At 40.0% G+C, this 26,953-nt stretch overlaps 1 protein-coding gene across 7 annotated transcripts in view; it reads right to left on the bottom strand.

Moving 5' to 3' along the window:
- EXOC4 (exocyst complex component 4) overlaps nt 1-26,953 on the bottom strand; it is an 815,224-nt gene that overhangs the window by 168,384 nt on the left and 619,887 nt on the right. For 3 of the 7 annotated variants that reach the window (XM_015134944.3, XM_015134942.3, XM_077997361.1), the window contains one exon: nt 3,313-3,449. In XM_015134944.3, the coding sequence (XP_014990430.1) occupies nt 3,313-3,449 (137 nt within the window). Of the gene's footprint in view, nt 1-1,151; nt 1,814-2,772; nt 3,450-26,953 lie in introns of those variants that run through there. The other 4 variants (XR_013415597.1, XR_013415596.1, XR_013415598.1 and 1 more) reach the window with 4 other exon arrangements.

The following is a 26,953-nucleotide window of genomic DNA, read 5'->3' as shown; positions in this document are numbered from 1 at the left end:
GAGTCTCACTCTGTGACCCAGTCCAGAGTGCAGGGGTGTGATCTCGACTCACTGCAACCTCCACCTCCCGGGTTCAAGCGATTCTCCTGCCTCAGCCTCCCGAATAGCTGGGATTATAGGCATGCACCACCACACCTGGCTAATTTTTGTACTTTTGGTAGAGACGGCCTTTCACCATGTTGGCCAGGCTGGTATCGAACTCTTGACCTCAGGTGATCCACCCGCCTCGGCCTCCCAAAGTGCTGGGATTACTAGCGTGAGCTACTGCACTGGGACTAAGTGTTAATAGTTAAAATATTTTATTCAATTCTCTTTTGGTAGATGAGACGTTGGTACTACCACTTTGGAGTATGGTTTTGTAAAACTGAAAATCCAAGACTCTATGGCCCAGAAATTCCAATCTCAGACAATTAACCTAGAATAGTGGCTTTTACAATTGTTATTGGTGTATCCCTTAAAATAATTTTGGAAAACTATATTCTCCTTCCTTTTTTAAGTTGACATTTAATTTTTTTTAGCATGCTTTTAAATAGATGCAAAAGACATAATTTTTGGCATATCCTAAAGACTGACAATGTTAAAAATCACTATTTTAAATGTATCCAATGGCCAGGCACAGAAAGACAAATATTGCATGATTTCACTTTAGGGGACTCTAAAAAAGTCTACAAAAGACTCACAGAAGTAGAGGGAGAACAGTGGCTGCCGGAGGCTGGGGGCCAGCGGAGTGGGATGGGTGTGGGGTGAGGTGGGGAGATGTTGCTCAAACCATACAAAGTTTCAGTTAGGAGGAATGGCATTCTGAGAATGATTGAACATCATGATGACTATAATTAATAATAACGTAACATATATTTCAAAATGCTGAGAGTAGATTTTAAATGTTTGCAGCACAAAGACACACAAAAACAAGTATGAGAGGTAATGGATATATGAATTGGATTGAATGTAATCATTTCATAATGTATTCATATATCAGACCATCGCACTGTACTCATTATATAATTATTATCTGTCAATTAAAATTTTAAAAACAGTATCCAATGGAATCTCAATGCCACAGGGATTTGATACCCTCCATTATATATTTACAATACATATGAACAAGCTCTTCTTTAACAGTTGGATATTTTTCACTTTTCCTTTTCCTCTTTGAATTATTCTATTTCATTTCCTCACTGAAATTTATCCTAATGAAATATATTTTATGCTTGAAATTATTTTATTATTCCATTGTAGCTTTTTACAAAAGACTATCTGTATAAATTAAAATCCAAAAACTTTAAAGTTTCTGTTACCACAAGACTAAATTTTAACTTTCTTTTGTTTGAATTACCATTATAATTATTATTTAGTATACAACCAATTGACAGAATTGTTAATTATATGTATGATTTTAACCTAAATATAAGTTTTGATAAATAATTATTGAACACAAAAAGTTATTGGGACAGCATCTCAATGAGATGGTTGTTGATTAATTTGTCCATGTAACTGTGGATAATTCTTATTGCTGGAATCAGGAAGGTTAAGCATTAATCTATGTTGTATTCCTCTGCCAAATCAATCTTCTGTGAACATTGCTTCCTTGCTCACTTATTATAAGTGATTCCCTATCTGCTATCCAACATCTACATTTTCAGGATCTTATTTTTTATGACCCCTTTTTAGTTGGTCTTATTCTTCCTATTCAACATTATCTCCTGCTAGATTCTCCTAGGAACTCTATCCCAGTCAAACTTCCTCCTCATTGTCCCCTTTAAATAGTGGGCAACTGGGTTGGGTGCGGTGGCTCAGGCCTATAATCCCAGCACTTTGGGAGGCCAAGATGGGCGGATCATGAGGTTAGGAGTTTGAGACCAGCCTGGCCAACATGGTGAAAGCTTGCCTCTACTAAAAACAGAAAAATTAGCCAGACGTGGTGGTGCACACCTGTAGTCCCAGCTACTCGGGAGGCTGAGGCAGTGGAATTACTTGAACCCAGGAGGCAGAGGTTGCAGTGAGCTGAGATTGTGCCACTGCACTCCAGCCTGGCGATAGAGCGAGACTTTATCTCAAAAAATAAAATAAAATAAATAAAGTAAAATAGTGGGCAACTGTCTCATTGCTTCCTCCATCCTCGCCTTTGTGTATTCTTTCTACCTCTGTAAATTTCATCAGTCCAGCACATATCTCACCTGCGAAACCATTCCCGATTACAACCCTTTCTCTTTCTTGTGTTTTGATCCCTCTGCCCTCACAGTCCATATTATACAAGCAGCGCCTGATTACGTAGTGCACTTCACCTATCTAGTCTTCAATATAGAGCACACAAAATTTAGTATTTTATTATACATTCTTTTCTTCCCTAATTGTTTCATGTATTGTGAACCAGATCGTAATTTGTTCCTATTATAAGCTTTCTTAGAGAATTGCTATGATCTTTTCCACAAGCCCAGAGAGATTTTTTTGAACCTAGGGAAGGAAATCAGAGGGATAACGGGATAACTAATGGTTTTCAAGTTCATAACAATGGTTTTTCATTGCTACTGATGCTGAAAACAGGGGTAACTGTTCTTTTGTGACAGTAGGAATGCTACAAATTAAATGTCAGGAAGAATATATATATATATATATTTTTTTTTTTTTTTTGAGACGGAGTCTCGCTCTGTCGCCCAGACTGGAATGCAGTGGCGCGATCTCAGCTCACTGCAAGCTCTGCCTCCCAGGTTCACGCCATTCTCCTGCCTCAGCCTCCAGAGTAGCTGGGACTACAAGCGCCCGCCGCCTCGCCCGGCTAATTTTTTGTATTTTTAGTAGAGACGGGGTTTCACCATGTTAGCCAGGATGGTCTCGATCTCCTGACCTCGTGATCCACCTGCCTCGGCCTCCCAAAGTGCTGGGATTACAGGCGTGAGCCACCGCGCCCAGCCAGAATATATTTTTAATTAAAAAGAAATCCTATTAAAGATTAAGAGTTTCAAATTGCTCTATTTTAAGGATCTTTTTAACCATAAGATAGACTAACCAAGATCTGGAATTTCCGTGAGGAACATGATCTTATCATTCCAGGTTTTCATGAACATCAAGGCTGACACATAATCCGAGCCACTCAATGGCAGTCCTAGTGGCTCTGTCCCTTCATCACTTTCATTCTCTCTGTTGTTCCGACTACACAAAGGTCTAGGAGACTATTTCCATGATGGATGTTCTCATCTCTTGACAAACTCAGAGATGATCCTTTTGAATATTAGGCTATTAAGGCAATTTCACCAATCAGAACCACCCTCAGGCTCAAACGTTACTTTGCTTAGCTCCTAACAGAAGCTATACCTGTAAGCTGCAGTGCAGGTGTCCTTGTACTCCTGGAGCTTCACGCACACCATGTTGAGGAATTGATCTGAATATGCACTCAAGTCATGCATCAGGTTCAGGAGGTCTTGCACTGTCTTCTCCACAATGATTGTGCTCTGGAAATGAACAACAAAGAGAGGATATGAGATTTCTGTAGTCAAGTAATGTGTAGGACAAGGAAGGACAACTCCAAGTATGTCATAATTTAAGGTATCTGAGCTTTCCTGGAAGAATGTGACATTTTGAAATATGAACTCAAAACAACAACCAAATAAGAATCTTACACAGCACCGGTCTTCCCAAGACCTGAGCAAGTGTTTTCTCTGGAAGGACACAGAATTGGGATTTTCAAGTTGATATCATGGAATTCTTGACACTCACAAGATAACTCTGGCTTTTAAGACAGAAAATGCATATTCAGCTGGAGCCTGATTCATCACTCCAAGGCTCTTTGAGATTAGGAACCTATGACAGGCAGCACAAAGAAAAAACCTTCCATGATTTATTTTAAAAGTTTCAAAACCATCAATCTATTCAGAATAACAATTAACATTTGTATTGTGTTTTACAGCTTGTAGAATGTTTTCACATACACAGCATATGTTATCTCACTTGAGACTCACATAATAATCATGATAATCATGAACATTTATAGAGTTCTTACAAGTGCAAAGTACAATGATAAGCACTTTGTATATTTTATTTCCTTTAATTCTCTCAACACCCCTACCTATCAGGTGTATCCTATAATCATCCCCAGTTTAAAGATGAGGAAACAAGCTTAGGAAGATGAAGTAAACAAAGAAGGAGCTCCAGGCTTTGCTCTTCTAACTATACCACTCTGCCTCAGAGCCAGACCAGAGTTCTGCTGCCCACAGTGCATTTTCTCACGAGATTACAGTGTTTCATATTGCTGTCACCACTGTAGGCGCAGGGTCTAAACACACTCAGACATATTTTAAAACTGAATTAAAAAACTATCCAAAAGGAAAAATAAGCCCATCTTAAAGCTGGACGCCAACAGAATTGTGCAGCAAATCAGTGTTATATCTGAAAAAGACACATAGTCAACAAATTCTAAATCTTTGATTAAGAAAAGACTTAGTTGTTTAAACCATTAGTTCATGCCTCTTTCAAGAGAAGCAGAATTACACTGGGGTAAATATTAATCGCATGCTTAGCAGCTTGGAATCCTTCAGTCAGTAACTGGCTTGTTGATTTTATATTTATATAAAATTACATAGGCTATGATAAGCTTAGCCATAAAAGTAAGCTTAAAAAAATACTCTTCCAGTCTTGACAGTGAACTATGAAGAAATCAAATGCATTTTTATTATGCTTAAATACAGATGATGGGGTACAAGGTTCTGGCTAATTATTTTCTAAAAATCAAAAGATTAAACAAAGGTGTATAGCTCTTCTCAACACAGTGGTGGATTAGCTTGAATTATGAGTTACACTTGCATGCTTATTCAAGATTTGGTGGTAGAAGTTTCTTGTCATCTTTCCCCTTCCTCTCATTTTTCCCACCCCAGTAAAATAATCAGAAGGTGAAAAGCAAGGAGCACTTATATTCTGTAAGGCAAACCTCATAGGAAGCCAAATTACAGTTTCTATAGAATCCCCACAAGTTCAACTTCCTTTTCTGTATTGATTTTAAGATTAAAGCACTGCAGCTTCACCCTGATCCATAATCCCATTCCTGTGTATTTGTGTGTGAGTGACAGGAATTGATTCTGCCTGGCTACACGTCCTTACACTAGGAAGAATTTAAAATCCTCATCCTGATTCAGAACACAAGATATCCTACAACATGTGGGCAGCAATTAACAAAGGAGACTGAAGTTCAGCCATCCTAACAAAGCCTGTTTAAAATCTAAAACATTGCAGGGAAGACGAGCATGAGGAGATCCCTCTGATTATTGGGAGAAAGAGCCTGGTTCTACTCCCAAGTATGCTATTGATGACCATCTCTGGGGTAGGTTTGGGTAGCCCTTTCCTTTCTTATGACTCAATTTAGTTCTCTAATAACCAAGGATAATTGGATTGCTCCTTTACTCTGTTGGCCCCCATGACTCATGCATTCAATTTGTGTACTGGCGCTTTCACACTGGACGAATACTGTGTAACGGCCCTCAAGGCATCTCAGGTGTATTTCGTCTTCCTGAATAGATTATCAGCCTCTCAAGAGGGATCAGCATTCCTCTTTTCTTTTTGTCCATCTCCCATCCTTCTCTTCCCTCAGTTGTTTATAATCTCTCAGGATTTTCAGGACAATACTATTAATAAAAGAAACTAGACTAATAATGTTAATACACAGAATAAATCTCCGAATGCCATATATGTGAGGGATGTTAGACACAGACACCTTTGCATTTTGAAATCTCCTTGGGTGGTTTGGGTTTGGTTTGTATTTATTGCAGAGCTTTCAGCTGACTAGAATTGTGCTGACAGCATTTGGAGGGGAAGGGATGACTGCGAACACCTCTGCATATCCACTGGAGGTCAAGGTTTTGGGGAGGAACAGGAAGTACCAGCAGGGAATGATTAGATGCCATGGTTTAATTCTAATGGTTGTGCTCAACACAGAGCCTCTGTGATGCTATATGATTACATACAATTTTCCAGCTATTTGGTTGGTTTACCTTGTCATGGTAGCACTCTGGATAATCAATCACTACATTCTCTTCAAGAAAAATGACACCGTATTTTGCCAAATGATGGGTATTTTTACAGGGAAAATAGTTTCCATTTTTCAAGAATTTATAACAATTTCCAAATCAGTGGCTTTGACAGATAAATGTTGAAAATATCAAATTTCTAACAAGGTCAATCCTGTTTTTATTTATTTGATCTCTTTAGCAATGCAAATGATTTACTGACACATTATTAATTTTGGGATTTGCTAATGTTGACTATAATGACTTCATAATAAGCAAAACCCTGATTTTCTTCATTATAATTTCTATTAAACAAATCATAAATGATTGATATTTGCTTAGAAACAACTCAATTCACATTTCTTGCAACTTATTACCAGGTAATAAAGTCTATGCATGACATGAAAAATGAGAAAAGAAAAGATAAATCCCAGGACAGTTGATGTAATAAAAAAAATATTGCTGTGGAAAATAAACACCTAAAGTTTATTACAGGGATACGCTGGTAATCTAAAGTATAAAGTGAACCCGTTGTTTGGTTCTGCACTTAAAAAAATTTAATTAGTGAATGAATAAAGATGATTGTACTTTTGAGAACTAGTCCACTGTTTGCCAGAATGGGGCTCTGCCTCATGATACTAATATCCTGTTACAGAAAATCGGCTCCCAGTCCACATAATTTGGAAAATACTGAATTAAAGAAAACTGAAGTGGTGTTTTTACTGGATGACTTCAGAAACCTTTAATATGCTAGAGTCAGGAGGAGTCTTAAAGAGGCCAATGCAGTATTCAGTCTTCCCTTAACTATCAAAGTAATGAAACCATTGTTCATAGTCAATCTTTTCCCATCTACTGGAACAGTGTTTCACGGTTTGGGAATAACTCTCCCTAATTCTCTGGTCATACTAATCAGGACCCTAAGGCCCAATGACATGTTTGAGGACACATGAGGAGTACCACTGTGAACGGGGTGAGCTTGATCAGGCCTCTTAATTCTCGATCTTTCCTTCTCAGCCCTTTCATGAACACCAATCATCTTCAGTTCTGCCTCCAGCCTACCCCTCTAGGCTTCTCTCTCTCTTTTTAAAAGTTTTTTTGTCCATTAAAATTATTATTATTATTACTATTTTTTCCTCTATGCTTCTCTCCAGTTCCTCTGAACATGCCCATCTTTTGCTCCAATCACACTAAATTACTAGTGACTCCTTGCCTACAGCAGGCTACTTTTTGCCTCTGTGCCTTTGTGCCTCCTCATCTTAGTGTCTGGAATACTATTCCTAGCTCATGACTCTCATCTTTGGAGATTACCTGCTCTGATTTAAATGCCCCTTCTGTGCCACCAGAGGACCCTGGCATTTTGGCCCATGCTCTAATTGGAGTCTGGTAATCACTGGTTCAATTGACCATCTCTTCCACTACGCTGCTAATTCCTGTTGATCAGTGACTGTACCTTCACACTTCTAACACCTCACAAGGTATCTGGCATATTGCAGGTGCTCAATAAACATGTATTGATTTAATGCACATGCACAACACATTCAGAATAGGGTGAAAAGAGCGAGTTAGAGTATAATTGTAGTAGTGGATAAGAGCCTGATTTGGTAAGGTGAAATCAGACCACTGCTTCCTTATTACTACACTGTATCTTTTTTTTTTTTTTTTTTTTTTTTGAGACCGAGTCTCACTTTGTCGCCCAGGCTGGAGTGCTTGGCTCACTGCAACCTCCGTCTCCCAGGTTCAAGTGATTCTCCTGCCTCAGCCTCCCAAGTAGCTGGGACTACAGGTGCGTGCCACCACAACTGGCTAATTTTTGTATTTTTAGTAGAGAGGGGGTTTCACCATGTTAGTCAGGCTGGTCTCGATCTCCTGACCTCATGATCCGACTGCCTCGGCCTCTCAAAGTGCTGGGATTACAGGCATGAGCCACTGCGCCCGGCCACTACACTGTATCTTAATTTCCATGGTTCTAAGGAGTGAACATTTATTGTGGCTGAAAGTCTTGGGTATTTCCACAACAGCACTCTTAACTTCACCTGATTGTATTATTTTCTATAATGGCAATTCATTATATATGTATATATAACTGAATGTGCTCATTTTAATGTTTTAAGACATAAATTCCCAATTCAAAATGTGCTGATTTTAAAGTTTTAAGACACAAATAAATTCACAATTCAGAAACAAAACCAACACCAAAACAACTTTAGTTTGGCGAATGGAGTCTCTATATCTGTGTTGTTTTACTTCCTGAGAGGATAGATCAGAGATGCTGCTAAGAATCTAAGGTTCTGTATGGTCAGAGAAATATGTCTATCGCTTCAGACACACATCTCCAGCACCATCTCACACGTGCGTGCGCACGCATGCACGCACACACACACACACACGGAGTGTAGGGCAAGCACACCTGAGAGCAATAATTTAAGCATCTCCTTAGAATGATCCTGTGTGGCAATGCACCTGAATGTGTGTTCCGAGCTAGGTAATTTGGGAGTGGTTAACCTGGAGATTCCTTCCTTATCTACGATAAACATCTGAGGCCCCTGGCTGATTTCATGGAACACCAGCCATACGGGGATCGAGGCCCTGAGTTTTGGGTTACATTAAAGTTGCCAAGTGGAGGTGGTTGGTGGGAGGGTGGTAAGTGGAAATGCTCTATAAACTGCATGACGTTTGTGGGTGGTTGTGGTTTTCCTGCCCAGCCCGTCCCCACTGGACTCTCTCCCCTGTATTAAGCCCATAATAAAACCCCCTCTCTCCTCTGCTGGCTCTGGGTCTCTTCTTCCACCTCTTGAACCTGATGCGTTTCCTACTGAGGTTAACAAGGGTTTGGCACAACAAGAAGCTCGTAAAAACGGGGCTTCACAAACGTTTGATGACAATAATGGTTTTGTTTATTGGGGCATATTCAATGACAAGTCACTAAAACTTGTATATCATATTGTCTTTGCAGTTACTATCAGCTCTAAGCTGTAGCTGGCTGTAAACAATGATAATAACTATGAAAACGACAGTAATAATAGAAGCCAAAAGGAAATATGCTTTCCATTTTTTAATCTACGCTTTGATTTGTGTGATGTTTAAACTGTTTTGAATGTGTCCTCTCTTTACTAAGATGACTTGCAAAAGGCTGTACATCCAAGAGCTGGCGCCTGAGGAACTGCCACCTCTGTGCCTTCCAAATCAGCCTCCACCCTGAATGCAGTCATCTTTTTGAAAATTCTACCTCCCACAGAAATGAGTGTTCATGTCAATCAAAAGACATGAACACAAATCTTCACAATGATTTTATTTATTTATTGCAGCTCTAGCTTAATTTTTTCTTTTTCCTGAGATGGGGTCAGACTGGAGCTCAGTAGTGTGATCATAGCTCATTGCAATCTCAAGCTCCTGGGCTCCAGCGATCCTCCCACCTCACTCTCCAGTAGCTGGGACTACAGGCAGAGGGCAACATACGAGGCTAATTTCTTTTTTTTGGTAGAGATGGAGTCTTGCTATGCTGCCCAGGCTGGTGTTAAACTCCTGGCCTCAAATGATCCTCCCACCCCAGCCTCCCAAAGTGCTGGTATTACAGACATGAGCCACTCTGCCTGGCCTAATCGTTTTATTTATAACAGCCAAAAAAAAAAAAAAAAAAAAGCAATTCTCATGTCAATCAATACAGTGGGCAAATAAATTGTGGTATACTCATACAATGGAAAACTACAGAGTCATGAAAGAGACAGGCTACTGCTACAGGCAACACATGGATGAACTGTGCAGATCTTAGGCTAAGTCAAAGTAGCCTGACCCAAAGGTGTGCAACTGGACAATTTTGTTATTATTGTAGTTCAAAATCAGGGAAAAGTAACCTCTGGTGATAGAAGTCAGAATAGCGGCTACCCTTAAGAGAGGGTCCTAACTGCGAAGGAGAGGACATTCTAGGTGCTGGCATTATACTGATGGAATAGCAGTTGTGTTAGTAAAAATGTATATAAAAATTCTTTGTGCTTAAGATTTGTGCACTTCAGAATTTGTAAGGTTAACATCAAAGGGAAAAAATTTAAAGTTATGTCCATTCATGGGATTAAAACTCTTTAATGGATGAGGACTCACGTTGCTCAGATAACTCATAAGGCCCTTCATGACATGGCTTCTGTCTACCCTTCCAGCCCCACCTCCTACCATTTTCTACTTTCCTCTCTATGATTCAGCTACATGGGGGTTCTTTCAATTCTCCATTACCATTTCTGGACCTTGTACCTTCCAGCAATGCTGTTCCTTGTCTTCCTTCCAGACAGTACTTTTGTTTCTCCTTCGGGTCTCAGCTAACATACCCCTTCTGTGGGAAGATTCTCCCTAACCCTCATGCCAGATTACGTTTTCCTGTTATAAACACCTAGAACACCTTCTATGTCTTAGTTACAACATTTAGCACACTTGTAATGGCTTGTTTAGGGTCTGCCTTCCCCAGTAGTCTGTGAGATTCCAGAAGGGAGGGACACTTATTCAGGACCTGGCACACAACAGGTACTCAATAAATCTTTCTTAACTGAATGAGTAAAGTTAAGTACATCCTATATTAAGATCTATTTGTTGCCTATTAGAAGGCAGAGAAAGGACAAAAAGCAGGTCTAATGCTATGCTCTGTAGTTTGGTTCTCAAATAAAACTTTATGTTCAAGGCCAAGTCTGGAAATAACCCAAATGTCCATCAACAGTAGAGTAGATAAATAAAACTGTGACATATTCATACAATGAGATGCTACAGAGCAATGAAAAAGAGCAAAGCTAGTAGTTAACATAAGAATTCACATGGAGCCAGGCGCGGTGGCTCACGCCTGTAATCCCAGCACTTTGGGAGGCCGAGGCGGGCGGATCACAAGGTCAGGAGATCGAGACCACGGTGAAACCCCGTCTCTACTAAAAATACAAAAAATTAGCCGGGCGCGGTTGTGGGCACCTGTAGTCCCAGCTACTCGGGAGGCTGAGGCAGGAGAATGGCGTGAACCCGGGAGGCGGAGCTTGCAGTGAGCCGAGATCGCGCCACTGCACTCCAGCCTGGGCGACAGAGCGAGACTCCGTCTCAAAAAAAAAAAAAAAAAAAAAGAATTCACATGGAAAAATATCACAGACATAATGCCGAATGAAAGTAGCCAGTCACAAAAAGATATATACTGTTCGATCTCATTTATATGAAGGTCAAGATCCGGCATAGCTAATATAGGGTGAGACAAATCAGAATAGTGGTTATTTGTTTTTAGAGCGGGGTGGGGAGGATATTGACTGGGAAAGGCATCTGGTTGGTTGTTACATGAATGCATGTTAAGCCTCAATTTTAAACAATTTATTTACAACCATTGTTACAAATAGGTACCTCTTCAAAAACCTTTGAGAATACAATCCTTAGGTATATTGGTATTCTGATACAATGGTTTTTACTTATGATATATTTTAAAAATGTGAACACATAGAAGTATTGTTGGCAGTACTGCTACTGACTACCAGATGAAAACTGTTCTGGAGAGGATGCGAAGTTGTTTGGGGAAACAGCAGGGAACTTAGCTAATTGATTAAATAGATAAATAAGTACCTTCTCTATGCCAAACGCTAGCCTAACTGCAGGAGATACAAAGCCAGACAAGATTCTTGCCCTCCAACAATCTTAGATACTAGCAGGATAAGAAAGTAAGTTCACACAATGAGAACACTTGGACACAGGGCGGGGAACATCACACACTGGGGCCTGTCGTGGGGTGGGGGGATGGGAGAGGGATAGCATTAAAAAAAATACTTAATGTCAATGATGAGTTAATGGGGCAGCAAACCAACCCATGTATACATATGTAACAAACCTGCATGTTGTGCACATGTACCCTAGAACTTAAAGTATAATAAATAAATAAATAAGAAATTCTTGATGAAGATAAAAAAGGAAAGAAAATAAGCTCACAAATAAGGACAATAAAATGTCCTAGGTGCTGATGGGCATCTGCATATTGTACGGTAGAGGCACAGAGGAAGAAAGAGTTAATTGGACTGGGGTGAAAGACAGGGAGAGAGAGGTGAGAAAGAAGAGTGTACAACTGAACTGACTCCTGCAAGATAAATAATTGCGATTTGTAGAATGAACAAAGATGGAAAAAGAGCACTTCAAGAAGATGGAGCAGTATGAACATGAAACAGCATGGGATTCAGGGAACTGTAAGCGGTTGTTCAGGGCTGGGGTGAAGGGGGTGTGTAGGGGAGCGGGGGTTGGGGGGGTATGTATGCATGATCAGGTGGGAGGGCTCAGAGAGGCAGTCAGAAGCCAAGTCATGAATGTCCTTTTACGACATACATACATACATACACACACAGAGTACTTGAACATTTGTAATATCACTCATTTCCAGCAAAAAAAAATAAATAATTCAATCTGATGACACTAATCACTAGATGATCCACTTCAAGTACAGAAGATAATTTCAAAAAGTTTCACTGTTCAGAAAACATGAATATACTTACATAACAAACAAACTCTGAAGCTCTGTTTGTCAGGCTAACGAGGCAGAATTTAGAAATAGGCTTACACAAAATATATGAGGTCAAATTTTAGACAATCAAAAAAACTATATGCCTTTAGAATTCACATAAGTTATTCTTATTAAGTTTATTTGCCAATAAAAACATGGAAAATGTATATGATATAAATTATCAATAATATATATTTTTAACATTTTGGGTAGAAATCATTTATGGTTGAATAAAATCTGTGACGAACATAATCTTATAAGCACAGCTGTCTCTTTATGAGGCTTATTTGGGGGTTTGTGATTTCATATTCAAAACAAAACAAAACATAACAGCAGGAAAGGGAGAAAAAGTCTACAACAGTTGTGCTTAATTAGATCGTATGAACCCAGTGGCCATCTTTCTTTCCCCAGCTAATATTACATAATAAGGCAGTAATTGTTGACTTATGTATTTCAAATCAACGCAACTCTACAGGTAAGTTGTCAATACCTCTTGATATGCAATGGGTTCCATTACATATGGGTAGAAATAGATCGATGAATAGGAAAGTATTAGCATTTATAAGAAATATCTGCAACACCCTCCTTCCCCAACACACACACACACACACACACACACACACACACACACACACACACACCCATGCACACTTCAAAAGCACCTTAAGGCTGTTATTCAGCAAAACAAAAGGTGTTACATGTTAGAAAAGATATAGAAATATAACAATGACATTAGCAGATACTGTACTTCTACTGGGCCTAGCAATGTTCTTGGTAAAAAGCATGGACTTTTTTTTTCAGGGTGATGATAATCTGCTCGGGAAAACATCAATTAGAACAGGAAACAGTGATATTCCAAGAGAAGAGGGAAATGAGTATAAAAGACAAGGTAAGGGAACAGGAATAAAAAGGTGGGGGAGCCTGAACTGGGATCTGGAGTATGGGGAGGTTTGGATACTTACAGAGGCAGAGGCAGGGTATTCAGGCAAGGGAAAAGGTGTAAGTAAAGGCTGGGGATAAAGGAGGAGCTGGTCATGTGTAGCAGTTAGGAGACAAGTGTGGCTGGAGGAGGGAATTTCTGCCAAGGAATCTGGAGAAAGGGTTGAGTGGATGGGGGAGCCAGCTTGTGAAAGGCCTGAATGACAGACAGGCTGAGGGTCTTCTGCAGCTGGACAGAGGCAGGGCAGTATTTGGTAGCAGAGCTCAGGATCCTAATTCTAGAGCTGAAAGCAAACCTTGTTATCTAGTCTAATTCTCTGGCTTAAAAAAGAACCATAACAAATATTAAAGGGCCTGTCAAAGATATTAAATATATAGATAGTTTATGATATTTCAAAATCTAGAATCCAGCTCTGTGAGTCCCTCTGGCCAAAGCTGATGATTAGTGCATCAAGAAGAATAAATTATTACAGGTGATTACGCATACTGAAAAATCAACGAAGAGAGAAAGTCAGAAAAAACTCATTTGTCACCATTTAAGGTGGCTATTAAAACAAAACTGTCTTTGAAATTTGGTAAATAAAAATTATGCATTTGTGCTATCTTGTCAGTAGGAACTATATTTCAGCATTACCAAATTCAAAAAGTCCTATTTTAAGGAAGAATACCAGCTAATAAATGTAGAAAAAATAATATAATTACAAAATAAGGCAGGATGTGGTGGCTCACACTTGTAATCCCAGCACTTAGGGAGGCCGGCACAGAATTGCTTGAGCCCAGGAGTTTGAGACCAGCCTAGGCAACACGGCAAGACCCTATCTCTACAAAAAATAGAAAAATTAGCTGGGTGTGGTGATGTGTACCTGTAACCCCTGCTACACTTGAGGCTGATGTGGGAGAATCACTTGAGTCCAGGTGTTTCAGGTAAGCTATGATTGCATCACTACTCAAGCCTGGCGACAGAGTGAGATTCCATCTCAAAAAAAATAATAATACAAATAAAAAAATCATTTTGTGGCCCCTAATAAAACAACTGATTCAGGTAAAGGTTATCTATTGGTACTAAGACAAAATGAAAGTTGAGGCCAGGCGCGGTGGCTCACCCCTGTAATCACAGCACTTTGGGAGGCCAAGGCAGGTGGACGGCCTGAGGTCAGGAATTTGAGACCAGTCTGGCCAACATGATGAAACCCTATCTCTACTAAAAATACAAAAATTAGCCAGACAAGGTGGAACACACCTGTAGTCCCAGCTACTCAGGAGGCTGAGGCAGGAGAATCACTTGAACCCGGGAGGCGGAGGTTGCAGTGAGCCGAGATCATGCCACTGCACTCCAGACTGGGTGGCACAGCGAGACTCCGTCTCAAAAACAAACAAACAAACAAACAAACAAACACAAAAAACCAAAATGAAAGTTAACCAGAAATTGTGGAAATGAACATCCACATAGGGTCAATGTTATAGAACATCAATTACTTCCCCACAACAAAAATCAAATTACACAATGGAGGGATTAAAAGGTCACAAGCCTCATCCAGGGGTTGAGCTTGGCCTAATTAATGTAAGGAAACCAGTTCTTACAGGTTTATGGATGAGACAGAATATGAATATAACATCATCTATGATATATTCTCACTAAAAACATTTAACTTCAATCTAATCAAGCTTTCAGACCTAACTTCTAGTAACAGGAAATAGAGGAAGCAATCAAATACAGAAGATGGAATGTTCCACAGCATGGCTGGCTGGTTCCGTTCACTGTATCAGTGTCAAGAAAAAAATGTGACTGTTTGGGATTACAGAGACTTAAGCCACATAACAATTATGGTCCTAGATGGAATCCTAGTTTGAACAAACCAGCTGAAAAGGACATTTCTGGGACAATGCATCTGGGAAAATGCAAAATTGACTACATATTAGAAACATGGAGATATTAGAAACTTTTTCTAATTGTGACAGTGATCATGCTATCTTGATAATGCATTAATGATAATGAAGAAAATGCTCTTGTTCTGCAGGGAAGTAAAATTAAAGTATCTCAGTATAAAATAGCTTGAAATCCTGCCTTAAGCAATTAGAAAACCAGACAAAATATGGGAAACAGTAGTTTCAGACACCAGAGATGAAAAACGAATGACGTGAGCCCTCTGAGTGCCCCAGCTGAAGAGTTTCTGGGTCATAATGCAGGAAGAAGGGACCTGGACAGAGCCTGGAAGTCTTGTTAGGTTGAGGAGACAGAATTTGGAGTTTTAGAAGACCAAGGCAGCTACAGTTCACTGTGGCAAAATACTGAAGAGTGGAGAGCTTCACAAAGAGAGGGGAGGGTGGGGAGAGAAAGAGAGCACGTGTGTGCAAAAAGGAGCATGTGTGAGCACAAGATCTCTGTAGATCTTCTGTGTAGAACCTTTGGCTAAGTACTGGTCTGTGTGAAGGACACTACTGAGGCCAGAGAGGACTATCTCAATGGAGCAGGCAGAATAATCCAATTTGTGAACTCACAAATCCTGTGAGTTCACACAGGGCAATGAATGGTCCATGTTCCTTCCCACTAGCTAGAGTGGAAGAACCTCCTAATAAATAGGGTGTCAGGTAGTCTTCAAAACAATATTGCCTCAACAGTGGGGCCAAATTAGCCTCAGAGTAAAAGCTGCCCTGGACCTGTCTGATAAAGCCTAGAAGCAAGGCTGACATGATGAAAATAATTCTAAATAACTTAAATGTGTTCCCAAAGTTCAACAATATTTAAAGAACTATAACAAAATCCAGCACTTAACAAAGTAAAAAAAACCTTGCATGTCTAGCATCCAATAAAAAAATTACCGGGCATATGGAAATAAGTTGGAAAATATATGAGGAGAAGTAAAAATCAGTTAAGGGAAACAGACCCAGGGATGACACAGATAATAGACAAGGAGGTTAAAACAGCTATTAGGAATAGGGTCCTATGTCTAAAAACATAATGGAAAATATAAACATGGCAGAAACAGAAATGGAAGACACAGCAATAGAAACTATCCAAAATAAAACACACAGAGAAAAAAGGATTAAAAAAAAATAGGACAGAGAGTCAGCAAACTGAGAAACAATATCAGGCAGCTTAATATACATGCAACTGGGGGTGGGGGGGTGCAGAGAAAATGTAACAAGATATAGTGGCTGGAAATTTTCCAAATTTGATGAAAAATATAAGCCCACAGATTCAAGCAGCTCGATACATCTCAAATGGAAGATAACAAAAACTACAGAAAGTCACAAATAATCGAATTGCTCAAAATCAGTGATAAATAGAAACATCTTAAAAACAACCACCAGAAAAACAACACAAAACAAAACAGAAAGAAAGAAGTGAGATTTCAGAGGAAAAAGAAGAATCTAGGCCTTTTGAGTCCCAGTTTGATGTTCTCTTTACCACCCTATACTGTGCCCCCTCCCCGGGAAAATGGTATTCGATGAAGACTTGGCAGATACACTGGGGTGGCCTGGAGAAGTGAGAGTTCACAGTAAGCCATCTGACTAAAGCCCTGGAAGTGGTCTAGGGTGGCTTGCACTGTGGTACCATGAGAAAAAAGAAGATTTAACAGAGAAAAAAAGAAGTAGAAAATAGACCAAAAAAAGAAAGAAGAAGGAAGAAGAAGGAAGAAGAAGATTTAACAGAGAAAAAAAGAAGTAGAAAATAGACCAAAAAAAGAAAGAAGGAAGAAGAAGGAAGAAGAAGAAGAAGAAGAGGAGGAGGAGGAGGAGGAGGAGGAGGAAGAGGAAGAGGAAGAGGAAGAGGAAGAAGAAGAAGAAGAAGAAGAAGAAGAAAAAGAAGAAGAAGAAGAAGAAGAAGGAGGAGATGACTTAGTATGATAAAAGCTAAGCTAAGAAAAATAAGAGCTCCTTGGATCATGTATGGACATTTGACCTTTAAGAAACAAACCACCTACTCACATCCTCTAGTGAAGAAAGAACAACTCGGGAAGACTCGCTCGAGGTAATGATGTCCCCAGAAATTTTACTTCCCAGTTGTATATTTCCAAATATTCTTTTCCTGCTCAAAAGGCCCAATGATTCCCTGCTCTACAGTCTACACACACACACACACTCCTTCACTCTGTTCCTTAACCTAAGCAATATGAGTTGTTTTTTAAATGTAATTTGTTCAAGGAAAAATATTAATAGCAAGAAGCAATATAAAAGTTAAAGGACATGAAAAGCCACAAATATAGATGAGCTTATAGCAAACAGATATATATTCAAAGATAACCAATTCTAGCCCCTACAAGGTAAAATACCCAAGCACTCTTGTTTCCTTTCTCTTGTTTTGGGTATACCTGTAGATATTATATCAACAGCATTTATATTATAATATAAATGTGAATGTTAGAATAAGCCTGCTTACCTATCTGCGAATCCATCCAATATTTATTGACCACCTACTATGTGCCAGGCACTGCTACTATGCTATGCTCTCGAATACAACAGCAAAAGAGTTTATACTGTTATGACTGAAACCCAGGCAGACTGAATCCAGAGCCCATATCTTAACCACTATTTTTTGTTACTTCCAGTAAAGATGAAAAGCAGTAAGTTCAATCTTTTCAGGTAGTCCATGATGCCAGGTGTAGTGTGGTAAAGATGAATGAAGACTGCTTGTGGAAGAAGGTTATTGTGACCTTCCTCAGATGACAGTTCCAATGGTGGGATTGGTGAGGCCAAAACTAGGTTTACAGGAAGCTGTGAAGGTAGTGTGTGGTGTAGGAAGACAGACTGTCATTGGAGATATTCACCAGTGAAAAAAAAGGTGTGAAGTAACTCAGTAAGTAGATAGGATGGCGTCAGGACAGCAAATGAAGACGGGACCTTCCTGATCATCAGTAGACCATTCTATGTGACCAGCCTCAGGAGGCACAGACCACTCCAATGCCAGCAGCCAAGAGACAATTCGTGGGCAGTTTTGGGCCAGCAAGATCTCTTCTCTCATCCCACATTCCTCAAACCCTGACCTCTAAATTCACTCAGAACTGATACCTAAGACAAAAGGACAGACCAGAAGGACATATGATTGTCATACAGGTAGAGGCCAGTAATCCAACCTGTCTTCAAACTTAACATTCTGAAATTATTTTAGCATAGGTTTCCACGCCCTGCTAAAAACATCACCACAGCATTTCCTAACACCCTTCTTCCTCAGAACTCAGAGTACTTGCAAATATCTCAATCAATATCCAAACAGATTGTGAGAAAGTAGAGCAGTCATTATCATCCCTATTTTATCACGAGTCTAACACTTAAAGCCGTTTCAAGGAACAAGTACAACACCAGAAAAAGGTTTTCAAAGAACTCCAGAATATCAAGCTGCCACCAAAGGTGGTCTGAAATGCTTTCATTTCTTCACGTATCTCAGATTCGCATTCCACACCAACTAGTTTGTCATGCTGCAAAGCATCTGTAGTGACAGAAGCCCCTTTTGATGTAGCAATGTTATTTAGACATTTTATGTGATTATTTTGTCCTTTTAAAGATTACATGTCCTCAGCCACTCCTTTAGAGCCAATAAACCCCCAAAATTCACAGAGGAGAACATTTACTATTCCTTTTACTAGCAAAGGTAAGGTCTATTCAGCAGGAGGCTCGAATGACCCATAATGGGGCATGATTCATTAGGGAAGAGCTACAAATATATCAATCACCATGTCAGAGGAGAAGTCCGGTTACATGCAGTGGGAGATGCATACCACATATACATTTGTTCCGCTCTGTGCAGGCTCACCTGTCTTTGGTGGTTCACACCATATAATAATCAATTTTGCTGACAAGTTTCCCTACAAATTGTTTTAGCCTCAGTTACACGTGCACCTCAGAGGTGAGATCTGCGGCCCTCTAAGGAGGAGAATGAGCAGGGAGCTTGGCTTCCAGTAAAACAGAACATATGGAACCGTTTGAGGGAGAGAGTGTGCAAGCAAGCGTGCCAGTGTACACACACAAGGGAAAATTTGTTCAGGAGTGGAGATTCAGCTTGGATATGCCTCCTACGGGGAGGGACAATAACACTTGAGAAGAACTAATGAATTTTCAGAGCAGTTCTTGATTTTAACGAAACTGGTTGTTGTGAACCCAGCATTCTAGCTCATTCCAAAAATAAATTTAACTGCTTTATATAACTTTTCCATGCTGAGTAAAACAAAATGCACTACTGGGCAAAAATCAAATAGCTAGCCAACAGGAGACCTGGGCTCCAAACATAATTTTAACATTGACTGACTGTGAGATGTTGAACAAGTTGCTCTCCTTTTCTTCATTTGCAAGGGTTATGATAATCTTTATGAACCATGGTGATATCTCCAGCCTTCCCACCATAAAGTAACCTTAGGCTTTAATTTAACTGTCTCCCTGAGTTTAGGAGATGAGTCATTGTATTTCCTAGATTTTAGTTATCAAAGCACATAATTTGTCAAGAGAGAGGCCAATATGATATTGGAACTCACTAGAATGCATTCTAATTAAACTCAGTGGCATCCTGCCCAAGTTTATATGAAAGGAACAGTAACAGTACCACCCACGTATTGCCCAGGGAAGCAGCTTTTCTCCCAAGTCCAAGAACAGTTAGTCGTTAAAAATCAGAATGTCAAATCTTTGCTAAGTTTCCCTCTGAGACAATCGCTTCACACAGGAAACACCTACACCCTGGGAAGGAGACAGCCAACACTTAGAATGTACAATAGTTTTCAAACTCAGATTTCACCAACCAGGAAAAAAAAAATGGACCAATAGAGATCCAATTTTTCATTTTATCAAGTTAGAATACTTAAAGCGGGATTATCTATACTACCACTCTTTTCATAAAATAATGGCAATGTTTTAACACCAAATAGGAGGAAAATAATATCAGAAAAAAGGACAGTCTCTTCTAAGAAAATCAACTTAAAATCTTCACACTTAGCCCACCTCCCACACATCCACCCTACCCACTACTTTGACCTTACTTTCCTCATTTTCTGTGGATCCCATGCTGGACTGGCTGCCCCAGGTTAGTGAACAGGCTTTTGTGTACCTTCCTCTAGGAGAGAGGTGTGAGGTATCATTAACAGTGTGCATGTTTCACAGATGACTATGGCTGATGAGACATATGCCAAAAGACAACGTTTGGCTATTGTGATCGTTTTCAACTTTAGGTGAGGCAGAGGAACTTTTGCTTTTATTTTTATTCATTTACTTTTAGAGACAGGGTCGGCCTCTGTCACCTAGGCCGGAGCGCAGTAGTATAATCAGGTGCACACCACCACAAATGGCTACATTTTTTTGTAGAGATGGGGTCTCACTATGTTGCCCAGGCTGATCTCAAACTCCTGCCTCAAATAATCCTCATACCTGGGGCGTCCAAAACGCTGGGATTATAGGCGTGAGCCACTGTGCCCAACCGAGCTTTTGCTTTTGACTGAGAAGTCATCATTCTACCAAACCAGGTTTTGTATTTTCTCAAGTCTGTCACTAGACTGGGGAGGAGAACAGAGATAGGGTCATATGTTTTAAAAAGCAAAGGAAAGAAAACATACAAAGACTCAGTTATCATGATTTATCTTTGGGCTATTTAGTATGCATTTTTTAAAATATAAAATTAATATGAAACTCAAAAGTGTTAAATGAAATTGTTCAACAGCCTCTTACTGTGGGTTACTTAGGAGGGATTTTAAGAACATGCAGTTATAATTTGGAAAAACATTCTAATGATTCATAAATTTACCACAGTTCCCATGTAACTGAAAACAATAGCGCTCACCGCAAAACATAGACAGAGCATTCAAATCATTTTAATGGTTTCTCATTTTTTTCTTTTAAACTCTCTGCTCCTTTTATCACTAAGATTTTTTAAAATGAAAAGTAAAATGTCCCTGCTGCCCATTTTCTTCTCTTATTGTTTCCCTTTTGCTCTAACAATGAGGGTAAAATTAAGTGCCTGGACCACTAGAGATTTCCAGATGGTCAGACAAATGAGTACTTCAGCTCCCGGCTTGCGTTTTTGATAGATATGGACACACATCTCTCACTCTGTCCCTGTGGCTCTTGTTCAATACACAGTTGATTTAGCCTAAGTGCCTTAAATATGTGGCTACCACATTCCTGCCTTGGGTGAAGACCAAAACTGAATTAACTGCTAACATCAAAATGGGAACTTTCTATGCATTTATAAAAAAATCCCTTTATTTTCCTGGGGCTTATACTTGAAATAAAATACTAAAAGCTAATATTATGTATATTTTAATCTTTGCAGATTATTTTGAAATGTAATTTTTTTATTTGTCTCCCTTCCTGATTCCCACCTTTCCTCCAGTTCATTTCATTGACTCTTTTCCTAGTTCCCTAGAACTGTCACACCACTCCTGTGATACAACCCCAGGCCATTTTGTCTCTTCTTTTATTCTCATGTGTTCCATTGCTGTTATCCTTCTGGCCTTGAACATTAGCACCTAAGGAAGGGCTGGATGACAAATGCAAGTGTTTATTTTATTAAGTAAATATGCACATATTGCTTACTATAAGCCACCCATTATTCTAGGTGCTTTTAAATTAACTCATTTGGTCCTCATAATAACTGTGCTAGGTGGATACTGTTATTATCTCCACTTTACAGATGATAAAACTGAGGCACAAAAAGTTCAGTAACAACCCCAAGGTAACATAACCAGCTGATGATGAAGCCCAGATTCAAAGCCAGTCAGTCTGTCTCCAGAGCCCTTGCTCTTAACCATTGGTAGAGGAAGAATGTGAAGAAGCAGGAAGGAGAAGAGGATGGGAAGCAGAAATAGAGGGAGAAAGAGAGAAATTAATGACTGAATCATTGGGGATGAGAAAGATGGAGGGAGAGGCAGCCTAGGAGTAACCATGGATCCAGAGTAAAAATCTGGGCTTGGTGTTCATACGGCTGTGGGGCAAAAATGCGTAAGGTTGGTATAACCACCTTGGAGGAAGAGTTTTGCCATCTTGAAGACGAATGGTAATTGGTGCGGCTCACAATCACTCATGACTGGCAGAATAGAAGAGCATGACTAGCGGTGTGCTGGTAAATGTTTTGACAACCAGGGAAATGGAGGGGTCCTGGTTTGTGGTGTTTGGTGGTTTTCGTGGTGTAAATAGTCCCACCATGGCCGATTTCAAGCTACCACTGAGATGTCACTGAACTTAAAGATGTCACTGAACTCAGAGTTGGGAAGAGATGAAAAGCAACACAAATAGTAATAAGGTATAATAACTCTACTATCAGCAATAGATGCAGATGCCCTCAAGAACATAGATAATCCTGAAATGTTATAAAATAATTGAGAAGTGATGAGTCTTGGCACTTATTACCTTTGTCATATTATGGAATTTGCTTTTTAATAATGGCTGTATTTAACAACCAGCTCACAAAATTTCAGAAAGTTTGACAACCAGCTCCCTGGAGCACAGAGAATGTGAGTATGACTACCCGAGTACCTCTGTTCTCAGGTAAGTGCATGGAGAGTGAGCTGAGACTTGATCTTCACAACACCCCAAATTTACCCTAGCTAGGAAATAAATGCAGAAAGAGGGAAAACAAAAATGACAGAGCTTATGAAAAACGGAATACCCACTCTAACTTCAAGACTGGAGAAAGAGGTCAAGTGTGAAAGAGTTTGAGAAGGCAAGTCTAGAGAAGGGCTGAGTGTGTGTTCTCTACCAGGCTATAGGCCATGAGTGGCAAACAAAACAACCTTACCACCTACCCTGAACTCCCTAAGCGAGGTCTTGTGTCTTCTTTCTCTGTTCTACCGAGATTCGTACTCACAGGAAACAGAGGTCAAGAAGGAGTAGAGACATTTCATAAAATGACCCTCTTTAGATGAGCCACAATAATCAACTGTGTAAAAAGAAAATACAACTCAGGAGTTTAATGGAAACCATTTACGCACAAAGCTGGATGTAGTACTGAGAAAAAATTTGCACAGACAGCTCTGGTAGAGAAGAAAAAGTCAAATATCAAAGGCAGCTAGAAATCTTTGGAGGGCAACAATCAGTCTCACTCAAGTTTTCCTGAGAATCAAGCAGAGAGTCTATAGTACAATCATACTCGGGAAGAATTTTCCACTAAATGGATTTCCATGGTATCTGTTCCATGAGGTAACCGTTTTAAAAATTTTTGTCACTTGAGTACAAAGGGAGGTAGCGAGATGTGTGTGAGAAAAAAAAGTTTTTCACGGAAAACCCGCTGCCTTTTTCTTTATTGCTTAAGATATTTGAAAAGTCATGAGCTCAAAAAGGGATGCACACTTAATCTTTTACCTCTAGCTCTGCCTGCAACCTTTACTAGATATAGCACAGTAAAGAATTTTACGTATAAAGTACTTACCAAATGCTTGCTGAATTGAAAGATTAGTGCAAGATCCATCTCATTACACCAAACTGCCAAATAATAGACTGTTCTGCTAATTGACATTTGAATATATAATTATAACTAGCAACCCTACCTAGCAGGGCACCTTGGGTCAAACAATCAGCTAGCTGCCAGATCCCAAGTGGCAAGCTGTGGATTGAATTGGAAGTTAGCTAACACACTTCTCACTTGTAACTGGAAATAGGAGGCACAGCTGAAAGCCTCAGGTTGGCTTTGGTGAAGCCAACACTGAGACTGAGGCCCTTTCAGTTTTACTGAACACTGTGTTTCTGTTCCCTAGTGCCCCTTAAGTGATAAGAACTTCCTGCCACATGATTCTAGTTTAGAGAAGGGATTCTACTTTCCTGCCATAGTTGATATGGTACAGCTGGATACAAATAGAGTATGTCTAATGAAGAACCTCTACCAAGTTCTTTTTCCAGAACAATCATTTAGTGAATATTTCTTGAGCACCTACTACAAGGAACGCACTGTGCTATGGAGATGCGTGGATAGAAGGGGCAGGAGACTAATGTTTATTAAATAGCTCCTCCATGCCAGGGATTATGCTAAGCAGGGACAAGGCTTCATCTCATTTAGTCCTCACACGCCTCATTTTACAGATGAAGACAGGGAGCTACAGAAAGGTTAAGTTCTTTGCCCAACAGAACACAGCTAGTAAGTGGTGAAGCCCAGAGCTGCCCCCAGGCTGCTCCTACCCCAAGGCCTGCTCTACTATACCACATTGCAACTTATTTCAAGAATTATCAGGCAAAGCCCTGGAGCGAGAACAAATGCAGTCTAGTTGATCTAGTCTGAGTCTTCTTGAAGAGGATAGAAAATATGCATACACAGGAATTCAGCTGCCCACAGGAGGTACATATGAGTGCTGTTCATCATGACCCTGAGTGCTCTAGAATGGCTTTCTAGACAACTTAGAATCTCAGCTGCGCCTTCAGGGAAGGTAACTAGAAAGGCTGGACTTGCAGTGCATGCATAGGAAGAAAAGAAGCGGGGTGGGCGTTCCATATTCCTCCAAGCGCCTGCTGGGAGAGGCAGGGCAGGGCCTTCTAAGTAAAGGCACAGGGAGCAGGAAGGAGAGATGTTATCGAGGGGAGAATTTACTTCTAGGTAAAGAAAGCAGATTCAAAATACACATTTATTCTCCCTCCCTCTTGAAACCCCACTGAAATGAGGATAAAGAGATTATTTTTTCCCAAGACATAAACCTATAAGGGTAAGGAGAACAAGAGGCAGAAAACAAAAGCAACAATTTTGGAAGCTGAAAGGCATATTAGAGAGATCAGTTCCTCTAACAGACTCAAGAAAATGGAATCCTGTGTGAATAGGAGGGAAGGCTGGGAAACAACCTAATCTTTATTTTGAATTCCTGGCAGCCCCAGGTACATCTGGACATGGGGGCAAAAGGGAGGGAGTGGTTCATAAAAGGATTACTTGAAAGTCTACTGAAGAAGTAGTCAGACCCCTAGATCCCTTAGGCTCTCCCTGGGCAACTGTCTCTTCACCCCAGCAAAAACTTGAAGGTTTATTTTTTGGAAGGAATAAAATAGAGGGTCACTGGACTGGCAGACTGCATGAACAATTAAGGGTGGAAGAAATATTAAGTGAATTCACATATACTGGACGCCAGAAATTCCCACCTCTCTTCTACCCTCTTCCCATTTGGTTTCCTGGATACTGGCAGCCAGGCCTTTGATCCCCAGAAAGCAGATTAGAGAATCTTTCTCTGTGGAATCTGGTCTAAGACAAAAGACCTAAAGATACTGACATTGGAGGTTTCGCAAATAAATGGCCCAGTCAAATCTTTATGGTTCTATGACCCTACCTCAAGCCAAGAGGTAAGATGAGAAGAATAAATAAAAGCTAAAGAACTCCGTTCCTTAGTATTTGAAAAATAAAAAGGATCTCTTTGAACCAAACTCCATATAAAACTATTACTAAAAAACAGTTTAAAGTATTTTAATTTATTTACAGAAGAAAATGCTTTTTACCTTCTGTGTTCTTGGCAATTATTTGCTTACCACATTAATGGAATAACCTCAGATTCATGCTGGTTGAAAAGAGAAGGCCATTAGCACATATGCCTGAAAGATCCCCTAAACCATACAGTAAGATAACACACAGTGCAGTGCACAAGTCATAATCTTCCTTTAATTAAGTTAATCAATACACATTTGCTCAAGGTTCTACGGAAAGGACCTGGTCTCTTTTAATATGCACACCCACCTCTGAGACTTCTAAAAATTAGTCTGTGGCAGGTTTAAGTAAGTGATTAGGGTTTTCCATTGTTATCCTACAGGTCATACTATGCATCACATTTAAGTGAATGTGGCAGGATAATCTTCTGAGAGACTACTTTCTGTTCTAACTGCTGCAGGAAACTGGACGGGATGGGGGGTGGGGAGAGAAACACCCCAAAGATATTTTTCTCCTTCTCTGCCCTCACTTGAAAAGAATGGCTCCCCGGGAAAGGATTAACAGCTTCCTTTGCTCCAAGAAATATCCCCCTAAAAATCTACCAGCCAGGTGTCTGAGAGAGGAAGCTGAGACTGCCCTCAATGGGAAGGGGTAAGAGGTTTTATACACTTCGTAAAGATTGATGCCATAATGGTAATGAGAACAAACTTGAACATTTACTGAATGGTGACTACTGTGTTTGAAAGTTTTCATAGTAATATGCAAATTAGAGATTTACATACTAATTTATTTAATCCTTGCAACAATCCTGTGAAGAGGGTATCATTACTGCCATTTTGCAAAAGAGAAAACTGAGGCACAGGGAGGATAAATAATGTGCCTAATGCCATACAGCTAGTGAATGGGAGGGCCAGGATTTGAACCCCGGCAGTCTGGCTGCAGAGCCCACTGGCTTATTTACTCATAGCAGATCCCTGGCCTGGGAATGCCTGGACTGAGGAGCGCTAGTTTCCACACAGGCTCCAGTGGTTGAGTTCGACTGGCATGAGTGGTGAGATCACAGGGCACGGCAGAGCCAAAAGTTTTCAAATCTCCTGAAGGGACTTGCAAGTGACCCTCTCAGCAAAGACGACAATGGACAGAATGCATTTTAGGAGAGAGGGCATGCACATTTCTCTTTTCAGTAGAACAAGTTGTACAACTCTTATAAAGCTCTCCAAA

Source organism: Macaca mulatta, chromosome 3 (assembly GCF_049350105.2).
Source record: "Macaca mulatta isolate MMU2019108-1 chromosome 3, T2T-MMU8v2.0, whole genome shotgun sequence".
NCBI classification, from domain to species: domain Eukaryota; kingdom Metazoa; phylum Chordata; class Mammalia; order Primates; family Cercopithecidae; genus Macaca; species Macaca mulatta.
Note: the sequence above shows the minus strand (reverse complement) of the source record. Positions and strands in the feature narration are given on the sequence as shown.